At 41.5% G+C, this 19473-nt stretch overlaps 1 protein-coding gene across 1 annotated transcript in view; it reads left to right on the forward strand.

Annotated features, from left to right (window-relative positions):
* BMP6 (bone morphogenetic protein 6) overlaps positions 1–19473 on the forward strand; it is an 89184-nt gene that overhangs the window by 44168 nt on the left and 25543 nt on the right. The window contains exon 2 of the mRNA XM_014254494.2: positions 18294–18486. Within this exon, the coding sequence (XP_014109969.2) occupies positions 18294–18486 (193 nt within the window). The remainder of the gene's footprint in view (positions 1–18293; positions 18487–19473) is intronic.

The following is a 19473-nucleotide window of genomic DNA, read 5'->3' on the forward strand; positions in this document are numbered from 1 at the left end:
CAGTCCCCAAAAAACAAAGCTTGTGGTCCTGGTGTTTTGCATCCCAGCTTACCTTGCTGCGAGATGAAGCACTTTTTAGCAGATGAGCTGTCCCAAGGAAAAGTGGAAGAGCAGCTCTTGAGCTGGGAAAAGAATGCACAGTGTGGATGTTGTTTTTCCTTTGTGGTTGGGTGCAGGCAGAAAAGGATGAAATTGTGGCTCAGAAATCAAATGCAGACAACCTCTGTTCTCCTTGGATGACTGTACAGAAAGTGTGTGTGTGTGCAGAAGACCTTGCTGACCACTGACCACATCCCACTCACCACCCATTAGGGATTTTCAGAGTCCACAAGCAAGCCAATGACAAGAGAGTTGCATCTTTTTTCTTTTTTTTTAATGAGGGGCACTTTATTGTGAGTATCTTTTCTAAGCTTTTACAGCTGGCAAGTTGGGTTTATATCTGAACTTGAGGCTTTATCTGGGCTGGGAGGAAGTGGGAAAGGTTCCATAGACAAAGAAGGGGGAGTTTATTCTGGGCATTTGCAAGTTCTTCCTGGGGATTTAAACTATTTATAAATCTAAACCTCAGATTCAGCTGCCCTATGGAAGGGGATTTTGTCTTCTCTGTTTTCACTCTGTTCCCAGCATTTTGAGTACAGTAGCATAAAGCTTTGAAAATACTGCACTGAATACTCTGAGTCTTAAAAGGCTTTATTTCAAAGTGTGGTTGGCTAAGTCTAGACAAGTGCCTTAACCCTGTTCAACTCCAACAGGTCATATGTTTCAAACTCACTTAAAACTTGCATTTAGAAGTTAAGCTCTCCCCTCCTGGGGTTTGGGCCGGTGCTTCCAGCCCATGTCCTGGCACTCCAGAATACCAGGGGCTTGCACTGAGTTGGCAAAGCACTGGCACCTCCCAATCACCCCGAGCTTGCATGAACACCGGTGCGTTCACCCACAAGTCAAACCTCTGTAACTCTAGCATCAGTCCTCTCATCAGCCTTGACCACTTGTAAAAAAGGCTAAATTTCACATTTTCGTACTCAGAGGCTTTTGTCAGCTTTATCAATTCTATTTCGTGTGCTTCCCAACTGGGTTTGTATATATCATAAAAGCCTTTTTCCCCTTGTCCAATTAATCGAAGTTAAACCTAACATACAAGAAGTTCATATTTCCAAAATTCTTATTCCCTTGATGAACCTCTGTGCTTGGTTAGAAAAAGCCAGGTCCTTGCCGCTGCTCTCCTGGTGAATGTGCTGGGGGTGACTAGGGAACCAGTACCTTGTTTCCCCTCTGGCTTTTCAGGTGCTTGAGGGAGAAGAACACATGGTGTCTCACTAGTGATCTCTGACCATGCAGTATGCAAACATCCTGGTCCATGTAGCCAGAAGGAAGGGAGGGTTTCACCTGATTTAAATTTAGTTTTCAAGCAATTGTCTTAATCTCTTATTTGAGAGTTAGGAGAAGTGGATGGGGTGTATGAGCCACAGAGGTGCTTCTCCCTTCCTGATGGGAGGTGAGTGTCTGCTGCTGGGGTTAATGTGGCACTTTGTGTCAGCTGGATACAAAGACATGGCCCTCCCTAGATGATAATTGGTGGTATGGAGGACCTGAGCCCTTCATGATGTGGGTGCAAATTCGACAGACAAGAAAATTGTGAATTGAAATATCTGTGTAGACCTTTCTACTGCCAGTCTCTCATCACCCAAGTGAAGGCAAGCATTTATACCCTGTCCCACTACTGCTGGTTTACTGAGTGTGTGTGTGAGAGCAAGGGGTCACACGCTTGGGAGGAAGCAACTCAGTTGGAGGGCAGAAAATCCACATGACCACAATGTTTTGTGAGTCATGGCAAAGGTGCAGCCAGTGGGCAGGAGAAAGAAACAGGAGAGCTGCAGCTCATCTGTGATTATGCTATGGCATATGCTGATCAAACGAGAGGGAGAGTGTCATTCCTTTATTAATGCACCTACACAGGTAATTGGCAATACCATCTGTCTCAGAGCTCTTTCCCAGATATAAAACACAGTTACATCGACAGGAAAAATTAGGAAATGGCCTGAAAACACATTTTTTATACTATAGCATTTGTAACCTGGATAAAAGTTTATCAAGTGCCTGCATGTATACTAAATGAGCAGCGGAGCGTAGATTTTTATGAGTTAAAATAGCTATTGAGCAAAGTAGATTATTCAGTATTTGATCATGTATTTTCTAGTCTTTCTGAATGTCTGCTCCTGTACCTTGTGATGTGGATGGTATTTTCTGTAAATGCAAACTTTTGTTACAGTTTACTGCTATCTATAGGAATGCAAAATGAGCTCTAAATATATGGAAACTTTCTATTACCTACATAGACCAAAAAGCAGATGTTAGTCTTGAGTTGGTGGAGGTGAACAGCCAAATAAAGTTCAGCCAATTTTATTGGGAAATGAGGAAAATCAAGTAGAATATTTTCCACCATTAAATTGCCTTGCTTCTCCATCATGCTACTGGTATTAAAAATATATATTTGCTATGGGTGCCAGCAAAATATTTCATCTTGTAGAAAGAAGAGCATTGTGAGGGAAGCTGCAAAATAATTTACATTCTGGTTTTCCAAGGTCTTTATTGGGGGGAAAAAAGAGCAAAAAAAGCAAAGTGCAGTTGGTAAAATAACTTGGAGAATGGTGTTTTTGTGGGAAGACGTTTTCACAAGACCCTTAACAACAGCTTAAGAATGGAAAAGGGTTTTCATGAGAGTCATTACCTACCCATTGCAGTTTTGTGAAAAGTGAGGCTGTCCCATCACTTAAATAACCTTTCCTAAAGAAGTTTTAATTGGTGCACCATTTTGATTGCAGTGCTTCAAATAACTCAGGGGTATCAGGCATGGTTTTGGTTGCACCTTCTTGCTCAAACCAGAAGGGCCAAGACCTGTGTTTCTGACAGTTGTTTCAGCTCAGCTGAGTTCTTTGTGAATTACCAGGAATGGCTTAAGAATGCTTTTGGATTCCACCTGATAAAGCAGCAACTTTTGATGAAACCGGGTCAGGTTTCCCTGACCTCTTTCTCTTAGCTTGCTCTGCCCTCTATTGAGGTGAAATTAGGCCATTTGTAGATTTTCATCTAGTGATTTCTGTTTTTTTACAAGCTAGAGTTTTTATGTTAGCATAAAACCTTTGGCTTCAACAAAATATTATTTCAGTGGTTTTGGTTCATTCTGGGATGTTTTGGTTCCAGTATGACATTAAAAAGCATCCATTTGGAAGTGTTGAGGTTTTGGAAATGGAAGCCCCATTTCTAGCCCTATCATGTGTAACTCCAAGATCCCAAGATCTCTGGGTGTGTTCCTGTGACATTCATCTTTCAATGCTTCCCTGTAAGGCATCTGAGCTGTGATGGTACCCATAAAGTTTGTAAAGTATTTTAAATTCAACTATAAATAAGAAATACTTACTCCTCATTCACTAACATTCCCTACTGAAGCTCTGTTTTCCAGTTAGGTGGAATTCAAGCAAGACTATAACCTTCCTAGCAAAAGTGGCTGCATTCAAAACTGTTCTGTTTGGCAGTTTCTTGATGTTGCTTAATGCACAAACTTGTAATATTTGAACTCGCAAGCTGTATCTCCTTGGACAAGGAATGAAAGGTAGGGATAGAGGGAATATTTGTTGTATTTTGAATATAGCATATTAGTCCAAAAGACTTGATTCGGCCCGTGCTGGCTGTTTAAGAGTGTGCCTTTCAAAATCTTCTGGTTTTAGGAAGAAAGCTATTCCATGTCAGAAAATAAAACATTAAAACTGTGTATAGAAGAAATGCAAGCCTTTAAAGAAGAATATAGCGAAAATACATCCTACAGCTTCGCCTGAGCCATACAGAAAAGCAGCTTTTGTTGTTTTGCAGGCAGGACATCATGAACATGGAGCACAAAATGTTAACTTGAGCACTGGCTATTTGTATCTAACAGTAAGTGTTAAGGTGAACTACTGCACTCATGTTTCTCTTTATTTAAAAACAGCAAAACTTTTTTTTTTTTTTTTTGTACTCAAAATGAATCAGCATGTACTTGATTCCACACTTGTATATGTTGTAGTTGGGGAAGTTTATCAGTGCTGTTAGCAATGAAACCAAAACTAAAAACTTTAGCAAATCCAGCTAAACTTGCATTTATTTATGGGTAGATTAGAACATATTTCTCCCTTCCATCCATTCTGAAAGCAGAAATCACATTTGACTGTCTCTTCAAAGCCTTTCAATCACACTTTCTTCTGTGTGCAGAGTACAGTTGACTCCTTTTTAAAAACCTAAATAATCCTACTGCTTCAGAGACCTGACTAAAGACCTCGATGTTTGCACTTCGTAATCCCACGGTACCCAAACAGGACTGGTCTGTGAGCACTGAGCCAAATCAAACATCTGAGTGTGGCAAATCACAGGGGATAATAACCTTCTCTCAGGTCACTCAGGCTGTGTATTATCAGACCACTGCCACGCCCAGAGCCGTTTTGGTGAGGTGCAACTTGGGTAGGTCCTACGACAAACAATGCACTGGATGCAGGCAGCTATCCCAGTTGCTGTAAAAACAGCAGAAAGGCAGTAGCAGAGGAAAGAAACTTTTCATAAAATTGAGCTAGACGTATGAGGCTAAAATAGATACTGAAAAAGGTTTGTATAGTTTTTGCTGTTGTTATCAACTTTGTTTTTTGTACATAGAATAATGTCTTGTCTTTGAAACATATTTCTTCCCCCTAAGAAAAACTGATTGTGCTTTTTTTTTGTTTCTCCTAGTAGAAAAAAGTATACATTTCAGATTCCAAAATATTAAGAGCATAGTTATGAGAAAAGCATTTCTTATGGAAATACTTATTAGAAAATATTTTGTCTTTGCCAGGATTTATTTAGGTCCCCAGCCTTATCTCAGTACCTAAAGTAGAAGCTGAGAGCTCTGTTTCACCCAGACTCTTTCTGGCTCAGCCTAAAGCAAAGCTGTTCAAGCTATTGATATTTTTCACATGGTAAAGGCAGAAACTTTTCATCCCATAGAAAAGATTTTCTAATAATGGATGGAAGGACCTTCTAACACTTTGAATGGGTGCTATCCCCAGTAAGATAAACCTTCTAAAATATTTTCCATCTCAGATTTTCCTCTGATAGAAAGATATTGAGGGATTCTTTCCATGCATTTGAATACCAGGGCAAGAAATAATGTTGCTACCAGCTCTTCAGGATCTCGAAATACAAAGGTGATATTATTCAGGTTACGGTTGTTTTTTTTTGTAATGTATTCAGATGAAAAGTGTAGGTCAGAAAGAATCTGGAAGGTTATATACATCAACACCTCACTGAGACATCAAGCATGTGGAATTCAATATTGCAGTGATTATGCTTGAAGGAATGCTTGAAAGAATTCTCCTTGGCTACCCAAACAAGTGCACGTATATTAGGTAGTCACAGGTCTTCAGAAAACAAACATAAAAGTCCACCAAATAATCCCTTCTTGAGTTGGTCTATTTCCTGTAATTTTTGTACTAGCATAAAGTAGCCAAATTCTGTGGTCTAGACTGATCTGTTCTGCAATTTTTTTTTTTTTTTTTACTTAGGGATTTACAAACCACAGAGAATTGGAATGGATCAGAATAAATATTTGCTCATGGACCTACAGATTAGAGCTTTCAAAGTGCCCCATCTTGTCACAACACACATGTGATCATTAGCATTCATATAGGTTAGGTAAATAAAAAGGGTTTCCTCTCTACCCACTTCTCCCCTCCTCAATTTCAGTTTCATGGAGACAACACTTTAAATGTGGTACATTTTTCTTTTGGTGTCCCTCAGTGTTTTCTGCCTGGCAATTATCTGAGACTGTTATTTACCAGAGAACATATTTTTTAAGAATCCTTTTTATCCCCCTCCCTTAATATCAAGCATATTATTACTCATCTTGGAGCACTTCATCAGTGCTGTTTCTGAGTTGGAGATTTCTCCAAGTATGATAGAAGCTGCAGCTAATAACATCAGTTATACAACACTGAGGTTCCTGTTCTCCTCTTTTGACTGGAGGATGTTCTTCACTAGGACATGCCATATAATTAAGTGCCTTTTTCTATGCATGCAAGCATTATAGAAGCTTTAGTCTTGCTGTGTCTATGAAAGAATAGTCATAAGAAGATTCACTTGCTGAAGCCACAGCCCCACTTTTTAGGGTTAGTGTGCAGGGGTGAAAAAGATTTAGTAAATTTGCATTAAAAAGGTCTGTTGCTTTTCATCTCTCCTCACTGTCTATATGTTTGTAAGAAGAGTGCTTTGATGTGCTAACCTGATCCAAACTTTCTTATGGTTGATGGTTTTCTTATTCAAACACAAATAAAAACCGAGTAGGTATGGCAGCTGTCTCCATGGAGTCTTGCTAATACAGTCAGATACATAGCATTACCCTCCTGCTGTAACTTAAAAAAAAAATATTTTAAAGGACTTAAGGAAAAAAAAGCTATTTTTTAACCAATGTGCCTAAAGTCATAAACTAAAATAAATAGTCACAAAGTAAATTATAAACTGAGTCATAAACTAAAATCTGTGTCTGGGTAATTTAGTTGTTGACAACATTAAAAACACTTCAGGCACAACAAAAGATAAATGATGTATTTTAAGAAGAAATTTGTTGTAGGTATTTATTTAAATTGATTTCTTTCTATATATTTATGTATACTCAAATTTGAAAGAGTTTTGATGTTTTTTCTCCTAGAATGGCATGCAACCAGTCAAGGCAAGAGAGGAGGGCATTACTAAGAGAGAAGAGTGGAAAAATAAAATCAGTGATGACAAGGCTGGATTGGGTGGGGCAGAGAAATGCTGGGATAGCCAAACAGCCAGGACATGATTGCAAGAAGTGAAGATATAGAAGCCAAATGTCTAAAAATTAATTTGTGGACAAGCAACTCTGCTGGAAATTTTAACACATTCTCTTTTTTTGTCTTTTTAAATTCTGTCTCCAGGAACCTGATAGCTGATAATAAGAAAATATCTGATAATAAGAAAAAGGGCAAGATAAATTGAAAGCCAGAAATGCCAACATACAGGGTTGGTTTTTAAACCAGTGAAGTTTATTAATTTCCTATTTGTTAACCTGAGACCTTTTGGAGTCAATTTATGTGCTATTAATTTAAGAACATTTGTAGATAACTTTTGATTTTTAAATGCCTAGAGCCCAAGGATTGCTTTGGATATTTGGTGAAAGTGAGGGGGGTAGGGAGAAAGGGGAGAGAAAAAAAAAAGTAGTACTTGGCAGTCTGTCCCTTTTCCTGCTGGATGTTTTTCAGGTGAACTACCCAGCTACGCTACTGTATGTAAGTCAGGCCAACTATGTGGAACTAAGGATTATTCCACAAATCCTCTTTTAATAGTTCTTTTAATGGTGCTTTTCCTCAAGTCTTACTTTTTCCCCTAGGATTTCCTACCCTGACTGGGAGTCTCTGATCATTCCCAAAGCATTGCATCTCCCTGGCTTTCACCCGGGCTGGGTACCGTGCTCTGCAGCCGGGAATAGGAGCTGTGTCTCCCGCAGGCCCGGCGCGGTGCTGCCGCCACTGATGGCTTTATCAGATGGACAGAGACATTCCAAGTATGCTTCTGGTCACTGTGGGATATGGGAATATAAAAAATAATGAAAAAAGAAGGCTTAGACCAAAGCTGTTAGTCAAACCAGGCGTTTTTGTCAAGGCTTTCTTTTTTTTTCTTAATTTTTTTTCTTAAAGAGTGAAATTCTTTACTCCTAAGCAGATTGTTAAAGCTGTGTGATGTCATTTTCTTTTCTTTTTAAAGCTGTGTTTTGAGCAGCTGAAAGCTGCAGGTTAGGTAAAACTATTAATGACCATTTTTTGACCTCTGATCCAACCGCCCACAGCGGCTGCAAATTTTTAAATGTCTGACGGCTGCTTGGCTCTCCGCAGCATCATTATGTTGGTTGACAGCGGATGAGGTTTCAGAGGTAAAAAAGTCACTTCCCAAATTGCACCCTGCTGGCATGGCTAGTAGACAGATTAAAAAATGGGAGTTCAGTGGCATGGTAGGGCAGGAGAACTCAGATTTTATGAGCAAGGCATGCCAAGTGTTCCCTCTGGTTCTCTCTGGCTGCGTGCATGGTGGGGGCAAATCATGACACAGGGTTAGTGTGGGGAGAGTGCTTTACAAGATGTTATTGCCTCAGAAAAAGGAACACTTACCTCACATTGCTGTGTAAGGGCTGTAAAATATTCTGGGATTTCTGGGGTTTTTTTCAGTTTTCAGTGCTGTTGAGCACTTCCCAGACGTGTTAGGGTTGCACAGTGAGCAGCTTCACAGCCCTTCTGCCTTCGCTGGAGAAGGTTGTGGAAGAGGTGAAACTTTCCTTTGCCTTCTGTTCCTCTTTGCCCATCCTTCTCTCTCTTTGCCAGCTTTCTGGGCATGAGAGAGTCTTGCCTGAACCTTCAGGGAACCTGTCAGGATGACCAGGACAGAAGGACAGGGAGGAAGGAGTGATAAATGAGAAGGGTGGCAAGAGAAATTCTTGATTTAGCAAAGGTGCTCTGGTATTTCTGTGTAGATCAATGCCTTCCAAGGCACTGTCTTTTCCAGTTGGCACAAGGAGTTGTCCTAACACGGTGGTGGTGTTCAACCCCAGTGGTTGAGAATCTCCCATCCCAGTGACATGTTGGAACCCCTTCCTCTGGATCAGTGTGCCAAGCCAGCACATATGGGAATGGATGCAGTGGGGGTGAGTTTCACTTACAAACCGTGCTGTTCCTTGGACAAATATACATAGCCTGGAGTAATAGTCTTTAAAACACTTCACTGTTTCTTCAGGCGCTTCATGCATTTGCTCTCCTCAGTCCTCAGAACTCTAGCATCTTTTTGTCTTGACTGTCACAAAGAGTGTTTGCTTTGTAGTCATATTAAAGGTTGGGAACTTGTGGGGTCTCCAGACAGTGATTTTACTCTTTTTATCCCTGTGCCCACTTTCTGCCCTTCTTAGGGGCAGTGCTTCCTCCTTTCTTGTATCTTCTGTTCTTTGGCTCATGCCAAAGTCTGATGTCCTTCATGCTCTCTCACAAGAGTGCCCTGACCCTTCCCCAAATCCCATGCTCTTCGGTGGTCTTTTGGCTGGATGCTGCTTAATTCAGTCATTTGAAAGTGGAGCCCAATGTAAAATACTAAATGCTGAACAATAAGTGAGGCAGCAGCATTTCAGCTGGAGTCACAAGTTGTGTCAGCAATGGCAATGCCCTTACAGTAGTGGTGTAGTCTCCGGGACAGCCTGACAGCCTCTGGAGCAGAGCTGAATTCTTCCATTTATCTGAGTCTTGAGTGCTGGATTAAACTTCTCCAAAAATTTATAAAACCTTAAGCGCTCTGGACAGTGTTTTTATGGGGACTGGTTGCATTGTGCTCAGGAGATATCTTTCTCAGCTGGGCTATTTAATGAAAAGCTGCAACCTGCCTGTGATGCCAAGAGATGAGTGCTCAACAAAATGAAAGCATGCAACTTAAATTGCAAACATTCATCTGTTGCCTGCTTTCCAACTTGATTCATAGTCATACCAGTAAGCACAAAACCTCACCTGCAAGAAAAGCAGACAGGGTAATGTCCATAAATTTAAAAAGACTTCCCCACTTTGCATAACCTGCATTTTGAAATTTCGCATAAACTTGAAAGCAAATTGGCTTGTCCTGCCTTAAATTCCTGCAGAAGGACAGATAATTTTGAGGGATGGTGTGAGATGACTATACCATTTAAAAAATTCTGAAAATATTTCCAGATCCAGTCGGTGCACCCAGGGCAGCTGTGTTTCCAGGGAGCTGCGTGCCAGTGGCCATGCCAGCAGGAAATGCAGCGTGACCTGTGGCGAACCTGGAGGGTGGGAAACGCTGCGAGAAGATTTCTAAGGGTGATTTCTCTGAGTGTCGCGGGCAGTTACTGTGTGAGGATGGACACAGGAACCAATGTTAAGCCAAGGAAGCAAGCAGAAGCAGTAGGAGAATTCTCTTCCCACCATGTGCATAGCTGCAAAGCACTTCTGATCGTGCCTCTGTGCCGATGGGCTGACAGCATCGCCTTCTCCCTGCCTGCAAGCTGGCTCTGCACGCATGAAGCCTGGCTGTGAAATAGAAATGCTTTTTGGAAAGCATAATATTATTTTAATCATAAATTATTTGGAAAAGCAATACAGAAATAGCTTTGGATCACTTCTTCCAGAGGGGTGTTTTTGCAGTCAGGGTCTTTATCAGCTTCTCAGTGGGAACTGCATTAATATTGCCACAAAAATGCAAACAGTAGTGCCTTTGATAAAGCAATTTGGCATCTCTTAAGCAAAAAGATGTTTTGTTTTCCTAAGATACAACACTGTTTGCAGTGCAGGGACCTGCCGTATGTGCCAGCATATGGAAAGAAAATACCAGTTTTGTTAACATTTGTGTTGGGAAGGCATGGGGAAGGAACGAAGGCGGCAGCTGTGGAAGCAGTTGCAAAATGATCTCTGTTATTTCAAGGGGGGCAGCCCAGGAAGCCCAAAAGTGAGTGTTGGTGGCAGAGGTGCTGGTGGCCTGCAGTCAGCCTCCTGGCTTGGCTGCCCCTGAGCACTTTGCCAAGGGTTCTCCTTCTCAGTTTTGCTTTAACTTTTCCCATCATTTGCTAGGGCAAGGCTGGTCCCCACTGCTGCCTCTTCCCATTGCAGAACGGAAAAGCTTTACTGGCCATACTGTAGGCATCTTTGTGAAAATGCCTTTATAGTACTTTCTGGTGTCCCATGAGTATTATGTATTTGATTAGGGAATTATTTTGATTTTTAGACTGCCTTTGGTTCAAGAATCCTGAAAGGAAGCTGTTGTGAAACTATTTTAATCTGATTTTACAAGCCGATTCCAGCTTGATTCCCAGCAAAAAGAAACAAAGAAGAGCTCAGTTGCATTTTTCATCCAAAAGTAAAAACGCCTCCTCCTTTGAAGCTCTTCTCTAGAGTGTTATGTTTAGAGAGCAATTTGCTATTGTTTAAATTTAATCTCCATAATTACGTTGGGATTGGATTAATGATGGGTTATTTTCTGAGTCATTATTTGCTGGCACACACAGCTATCGAGCATAAAGCCAGGCCTTCATCGGCTGTAAACTGGCATCGCTCCACCAAAGTCAGTGGAATAATTCCACTTTATATTGTGTCGGCCCAGATGTGATATAAGAGCTGTTTTGAAGAAAGCATCCCTTTGGAGTTTGTTGGCCTTGAATCTTCATATTACTGTAAAGGTGTCTAGGCATTAGCTTAAAACTGCATTAGATTTATGGTTGCACAGCTGGTTGTTGTGTCTAACCCACCTCAGCCGGACCCAGGGGGATCAGCAAATGGTGCAATGCCAGGCTGAACCGTAGGTATCTTGGCTTCTTTTTTATGTTTAAAACTGCCTTTTACCCCTGTGAATGTGGCAGAAGTTCACCAGGGAGGTCTGGCAAACTTTTACATGTTCATATCTAAGAGAGCAAACCTTGCTCAGTTTGTTTGGGAAACTGTACTGAAAATCCAGGGGAGATGTCCGAGAAGCAGACATCTAATTTTTTTAAAAAAAATTAGTTATTTTTGCTCATTCTGTTTTTCAGAAATGGGTGAAGGGGGGTGGAATTTGGGAAGATCTGGCATGTGGAAGAGCAGCAGCAGGAGCAGTAGGCAGTGGACTTGATATAGGTGGTAATCCCTCATCACAATTGGGGTGATAGCAAGAAGTAGTCTTTTTTTGGGAGATTCTGGGAGGCTGTGTAGAGTTGCTGTGATCACAGAAGGTAGTTTAAGTGGCTGGGCTGAGACCAAGGTGGGAAGAAATTATCTCCCCACCTCTTGTGCATGTTGGGCGGGGAAGGGTTTGCTTTCAGACCTTATTTTAATAAAGTATTTTAATCTTATCAGAGTTTCTTCTCTTTTAAAGAATTGTCCTTCTCACCACCTGTGAAATGGCTTGTTAATAAATCATAGTTTTGAAAAGTTTTACTTTCTTTCAGGTCTTTACAGTAAAGAGAAAGTAGTCAGTCCTGTCTGTAAGCAGTAGTGGATTTAGGATGTTTCTGCAGTGGGACAGAGCACTTATCTTTTTATGTTGGTGCCCAAGTGACAGTGGCACACATAGCATATATGTAAGTGTGAAAAACAGGCAGCAGTGATCCTTTTCTGATGCATCCTCACTACTTCCAGTAGCCATCTGTTTTTGCTGCTGTCTTGCTCTTGAGCCTGCAGGTCCACCTAGAGCAATGTAACTTCTGTTTCCTTGTTAAACAGCAGAAAGTACCTATAAAGCCTTTTAGTCTTCTCTCCTTCCTATTTGAAGATATTAAACTGGTACATTGTGCTCCTTGGGTTGTACTCTGCAGTTTTTAAAGCAGTGTTTAGGAAATGCTGCTTATTTTAGGAAGAAATGTCAGCTTTGACAGTAACAGTGCTTCTGCAGTTGTGATCATCTGTCAGAGATGTGGGACTGTTCAGGAGATGTGGTATCTTTTTTTAGATTGACCTGATGGATTTGGAAAATACAGACAAGCCTTCAGGCACATCGTGGGCATCTCTTCAGAGTAAAAAGAATGTGCTGCAGACCACATCCATGTAGAGCCACTGTGAAACAGAATGTAAACTGTAAGACCCAAATGAAGACCGAGTCTTGCTCTGAAGCTGGACACCCCTCAGATTAGGTGTTCAAACCTTCTTACTCTCTTTTGCTTCAAAAGAAGCAACTGGCAACTGTGGACACAGATCAAGGAGGGAGGATTTAAGCTTACATAAATTTTGTTCTGTGCAAGCTACTGTCAGCCAGTATTGAAGAAATTCTATGATGCCACTGTAAGTTTACAGCAGTACATGGTCCATTTATTAGAGGGGACTGTTGGAGCTTTAGTAATGCTTAAAGCATTTGAGGCCTAATCCACTGCTTCATTGCTCCAGATGTGATAAATGCTGTTGATTTAGAGCATAAATTTGTGATGTAATGTGGAGGAATTGCCTTTGTGCTGGTTATGTAGATGGGGTAGTGAATCTCCTGTTAGCAATTCCAGTTTTCAGGTGTTTTCTCATTTCATTTGGGAGTGGGTCACATGTGAAGGCTGAGAAGAAATGAATAAGAACGGCTTATATTTGTTCTCAAACTGAATTCAGGAACACTTATGCAAAACTCACTTTGCATAAGCAGGCTGTGAATCCTGGCTGCTTTTCCTGGAGTATATGGTAGCTGTGGCCCTGAAAAACCAAGTCACCATTAAAGATTTCAATGTGCAAAACATTCTTCAGTAGTTTCAGCTTTGCAGATGCAGAATGGCCTGTCCTAAACAGTTCTGTCTCAGTAATTTGCGACACCACTCCTTCTCTGCGCCCTCCAAGGAACCACATTGCCACGGAAATCATAATTATTTATATAGAAAATTTATTTTTAAAAAATTACTTCTGGAACTCTAGGTTAGTATTTTTGGCTTTATTACCTAGAGTTCGAATTAGAGACTTTCTTAAGCCAGTATTTTAATTTTCACCTGAGCACTTGACCTAACAGTTTTCTCAGCAGCTGAGAACTGGAGAAAATCACCAGATATGATACTTGGTGCTGCTGTTCTAAGTGAAAATTGTGTTTCCTCAGGAAATGCTCTTGACCTGTTATTTCTGCATACTGGTTTAATTTAGATCCAAAAAGAAATGCTTAAAATTCCAATGTAGAAGGAGAGTTTATTTCCCTGACTGTCATTAGGCTTATGTTTCCTTTGGTCCAAAGTGTGTGCTACACAGTCAAATGGAAGTAGGATGGTATAGTTACCAAAATGGATGTGTTAATTTCTCAATTAATTTTTTTTTTTTCTGTGCAGTGTTTTTAAAGTAACAAGTATTGTAAGCAGCATGCTATTTTTAAACCAGGGACATTTTGTGCTGAAATTGGCCATTGCAACACTGGGTTAGAATTAGAATACACAAAATTCAAAACCACAGTAACCCTAATTTTTCCATTCTTGCCTTTTTAACTGCTCAACAATAGTGCTGTGTTTGTATAGCATTTAAAAATATTTGCTAGGTCGAATGTAAAGAGCTACTGGCAGACTTCTCTGTTAACTCTTTCTGCATGCTCTGCCAGTCTGGTCAGAAATGGATTCTAGTGAAAACCCCAGGCTGAGTCCAATGTCCAGAGCTCACACCTTCCTTGGCATTGCAAGCAAAGGAGCAGCAATCAGCCAGGATGGGGGCAGACCTGCATGGTGGAGTGAGCAGTCGCTCTGGCTCATAATGGGCTAAAATCTGTTTGACAGCTCATTTCCCAACTTGCCCCAATATGTGCAGGCGTGGATTTGTAATCTCCAAGGATTTATTCCAGCAAAAGAATAGTAATGTTTGGGATAACACAGTCTGACCATGAAGATGAATTTTATAGGCTATAGTTCATGCCATGACCTTACAAACACTGCCTGGCTTGGTCCTAATATTCCAGCCAGCACTCTGGGAAAAAGTTATGGGAGCCCTACGTCACTCAGGGCTTCTACCTTCCAACCTGCCCCAGCTGTGAGCTGCCTGATTTTCCCTGCAAGAGCTTTGCACAGTTGGGACATTCTTATGTCCATCTTCAGATGTCCATCTTCAGATGTCCATCTTCAGATGGAAATTGGCTTTGGATTTCACATCACTGGTCAGACTGACCCAAATGTATTCATGTGGAAAAAATAATAATGGGAAAGCAGCTTGAGAAATGATTTCTGCTTTTTTGCTGTTGCCTTGCATTTTGGTGTATGCTGTCTGTATTTTGAATACAAGTTCATATGATGCATTATAATGTGGTAGCAGTCCAGACTGGGTAGTCCTGGGAACCAACAGCTTGAGTCTTGCCTTTCCAAATTTTACTGTTCTAAAACTTGACTTCTTTGTTAAAAATGAAGAGTTTCCAGGGGGCAAAAAGCCCCCAGAGAAGGACTGTTGGCATTTTATATTTTTAAGCTGTCTTGCTGAATGAAAACAGTTGATTATTAGCTTGATGGGGTGACAGTGAGTATATAGAACTTAAATATCTCACCACTCCCACAAAGAAAAAAAAATCCACCCTCCATTGTATCATGGGAAGATACATAGCCAGAAAAACTTTCCAACTCATTAAACTTTTATACTTGCTTCATACAAGCTTAATGTAGGCTTTTTTCCATCCTGTGATGTTGTTGGGCTGCTTCTGAACTGATCCTAGTGGAGGAGGACACCATCAGTTTAGCAGTATTTCTTTCTTATAACAGAAACCTGCCTTTCTTATGACAGAATAAGATGAATTGCTTAATCTAAAAGATTAAAAAAAGATTTCCTTGTTTGTGTGCTTCAGGTTGTTTATTCTGCCAAGCCTGATAACGAAATCAGTCTGAATGTTTCCCTTGTAATCAGTTTAGTCAGCTTCTATGATTGTGTGGTGTATTTGGGCAAGGACAGGGATAAAGGAAGAAAGCTTTAAAAAAACAGGAAAATACTATTGTGAATATATCAGGCAAGTTATAAACTGGGAAAGGGTAATTGGAGTCAAGCATCATACCTGCTGCTACTTGTCATGTTCTGTGGTAGATGTTTTGGTGGGCTTTTCTTTCTCTTGTGTCTTGTGTTTTTAGGAGAGGAGTGTGGGAAAATATTGATTTAAAGGACTAGAGTTTGGTGATATCACTTCTAAACTGCACATTTTGTAGTGATGAGTGGACGTCAGGCCATTGTAGCTGACTTGAGTCAGAAAGGAAGAAAAAAAAGTGATGTTTGGGCTCATTTTGAGCTTCGTGCTCTGTGGGACAGCTCCAGGTTCTCTCTTGTGAACTTTGAGAGACCATATCACATCTTGATGTGGGGCAAGAGCTGGCAGGAAGCATCGACAACTCCTTTGCTGCCTCTGGCATAATTTTAGCTTTCTGGCACCCTGATGGAGTTCTGTTGCTTATCCTGGTTGTGTCCTTCCCCTTGCTCTTCCTGCTTCTTCTTTATCATCCTCAGCCACGAGCCCGGGGAAAAGCCTCGCTGCACCTCGCCTGTAGGTCAGCTCATCCCTGTGACAGCCCGGAAGGGGGTGTGGGTTTCAGCTGGTCACTGCACCCACGAGCGAGGATGTGAGATCTAAATTGAGAATTGTTGCTTCATGTGTATGTATCTCCAAACCCGTGGATTTAGACATTCCCTCACCGTTAATTGCATCCTCTCATCTTTTAGCAGTGACTAAATGGGCCAAGCTGGCCACGTCCTGCTGCAAGCAGCCCAACGCAGTTTGTCGTTGGTTGGCTGCTTACACGTTACTCCAAGTACGTGGCTTCTCTCTTTTGGGAAGTGCATCCTGTGGGACTCTCCTCAGGATGGGGAGTGATCAGGCAGCTCAGGTCCTGTCTCAGAGGGTGTACATGCAAGTGTGACACCAACCAGTCTGGTACTGCTGCAGTCGATCCCCACTAAACACAGGGGCGGGTGCTGCAAAGGGAAGCCCAGACCGCCCATAACCAATAACCAGAGAGGTAATTCCTGGTGGCATTGGAATTGAGTGTGCTACCATCATTTGCCTTGGTGCAATCTCTGATGAAAGTGCTGGATGTCACAACCTCATTTCTAGAAGCTAGAGAGCCCAATCACCCTCATTTGCCTGTTGTTTGACATCTGAGCTGCTCAGACAGATGCAGTGCAAGACTAACAAAATTGGCAGCGGTGTCTGACAGCAGTTTAAGAATTTGCCTGTTTGCCTTGTGGTAGCCCTTAACATAGCATCCTCCAGCGTGGTGTCCCACAGGATGCTTGGCAGCAGTCATACAGAGGTGAAAAATCTCCAGGTGAGCTTCAAAGAGAAGGATGTGACTAACTGACACAGGGAGCCAGGATGTGGATCCAGCCAGATGAGACAGCTCACATGGAAGGGCTGCCAAAAGAAAGGGAGGGGATGGTTGAAAATGTGACTGGAGAGTGAGGAGGAACAGGCAGCTGGGCAAGGTAGAGGGGAAAGTCTCCATGGGCTGTTTCAGGGAGGTAACCTGTGGGTAAAGTGCCGAACCTCAAGCACGCTGGCTGTCATTCCTGGCTCTGCCGCAAGCCTCCGCCGCCTGTCCTTGGGCAAGTCACTCTCCCGGTGACTCAGTATCCCAGCTGGAGAACAGGCATTGCTGCTTACCTCATGGGGATGTTGTGAGAGTAGGCTCATGGAGGCCTTTGCAGTCTGATGTATTAAATGGGGAGGAAGCAGGAGGGGGGACAACAAAAAGTGACCACAAAGACAAACATTAAAAGGGATCTGTTCTTCCCTTGCTGCCTCTGAACGTAATCATGTCCCTAACGATAATGTAATGGTGACTTATTCATCACTGACATATATTCCCTCAGTTCCACTGGTGGGAATGAATTTTTGTTTTTACTTTTTGTCCCCTCAGGCTTGTAAAGATGTAATTTTGTATGTTTATATAATTTGTTAATGTTTTAAGCAATTTCTAGTAGAAAATTGGAAAAAAAAAATAACAAGCAATTAATCAAAGTCAGACAAAACCAAGGTGTAATCAAGTAATGCAAGAGTGGGACTCGAGACAGAGTTTGAAAAAGGAGCCTCATACAGAGAAAATACAAATCCTGAGACCTAAAGAAGGAGGAATTCTGTTTCGTGTCTGTCTTAAACCCTGTGCCTGAGAGTGTACCCAAGGAGGTCTAAGACCAGAAACCAGAAGTGGTCACTCCTCAGCTCTCTCATTCTAAAATAAGCTTCTGCAAAGAAAGAGGAGCTCTGGTTGACTTTAACCCTCAAAATAAATGGAATGTTAATTGTATATCACATTGGGCAAGGTGGTCCAATGGATAGTGGACAAACCTGGGAGCCAGAAAACAGGATGTTTTAGGGCACTTTTAGGCAATTGCTTGACCTGGTGCTATCACTTGGTTCTGCCTGTGGCTGTGTGTGCTAAAGCAAAATGGAACTACTTGTTTCCTGGCTTGGAAGAGGGCTGTGAGACTTAGTGAAACGCTGTAAAGAACATGGAGAGTCACAAGTGGAAAATGCTGGAAGCAGTCATAAGCTTCCAAGTTTTACACAGGAGAAAAATGCATGTTCATATTTCACCAGTCAAAGATTATTTTTCTTTAAAAAATAGGATATCCCAGAGGAATTGGCTAGAGAAGAGGAGCATTCATCTTCACTTTATAGTGTATTTGAAAAGCTTTAATTGTATAAGTTTTCCTGGCACTTGCCAGGGCTATCTTTGGAGAAAAAACCAAACTTCTTTTTTTGAAGGAACAGGTGGCAGCATGTAGAAATCTTTTGTTGTTAAATTTTAGTCATGGTTCCTTTTTTTTCCTTTTCTTTCCTTTTCCCATCTGCAGTTGAGTATGACAAGGAGTTCATGCCTCACCAGCGGCACCACAAGGAATTCAAGTTTAATTTGTCTCAGATTCCTGAGGGCGAGGCCGTCACAGCTGCTGAGTTTCGGATCTACAAGGACTGCGTTGTGGGAAGCTTTAAAAACCAAACCTTCCTTATCAGCATCTACCAGGTGCTGCAGGAACATCAGAACAGGTATGCAAGAGGGGGCTTGCTCTGTGCCACCAGCTGCTCTCCTGGAGAAGGCTGAGCTTGTGCATTAATATTGATAGGACTGAAAATAAATATCTGGTTTGTTCATGTTGACAAGGTTATTTTGGTCCTTTCCTTATGGGAAATGGGCATGGTAAAGTATGAATGAGGGTGTGCCTTAGCTGCAGGCTTTGTCTTTAAATACAGAAAGAATCTGCTGAGGAGCAGTAGAGTTTTAAAGCACTGCTGGCATTGCGGTTGTGTACTGAAATTCACGTATCCCCTTTCAACTTAATACTACCAGCTTGTTTGAAAAATACTGGTAATTTGTTAAGACTTGATCTGCTCTCAGCTGGACTTAAATTAAGGTTAATAAAGCAGAAGAAAATTCATCATGCTGAACACAGGTACAAAATAATTTCTGTTCTTTCAGTGGCAATGAGGGAGGAAAAGTGAGAGAGGCAGAGAAGAAACTCTGACACAAAAATGCAAACAAGTGTAAATGGAGTGATTAATTTTAAAAGAGTAATGTCTCAGGTGGAGGAATCATGTAAGGCTAAAAGATGGAAATACATGGTCAATTAAATGCCAGAGTAATGCTGTGGTACAAAAGTGTTTCATTACTTCTACCAAAACTTGTCAGGACTGTAACTGTTCCTCTGCTGCAAGCATTAAAAAAAAAAAGAAATCAAAACCAGCAGTGTTTAAAAAAAGCTCCATTTTTTTCCTCTGCAAAGGCTTCATGTGTGTTTTCCTTTCTGCTCCTTCTTTCTCCAGTCTTTCTACTGGTACCATGTGGAGGGATTGGCCTTTGATGATTGGCAGTTCTTAGGGCAGCATCAAATAGCTCATGGTTGTTCTGTGGGGAGTGTGGCCTCTGGGGAAAAGGGAGAAATACTTCAGTAAATAGGTGATGGGGAAGAAAGTGTGGGTTTTGGAAGATCAGTGTTCCCTTTGTGCTTCAACTTGAAGATTGCTGGAGTGCTGGAG

The sequence above is a fragment of the Pseudopodoces humilis genome, chromosome 1 (genome assembly GCF_049639895.1).
Source record: "Pseudopodoces humilis isolate 2021_Gansu_Grassland_sample_001 chromosome 1, ASM4963989v1, whole genome shotgun sequence".
Lineage (NCBI taxonomy): Eukaryota > Metazoa > Chordata > Aves > Passeriformes > Paridae > Pseudopodoces > Pseudopodoces humilis.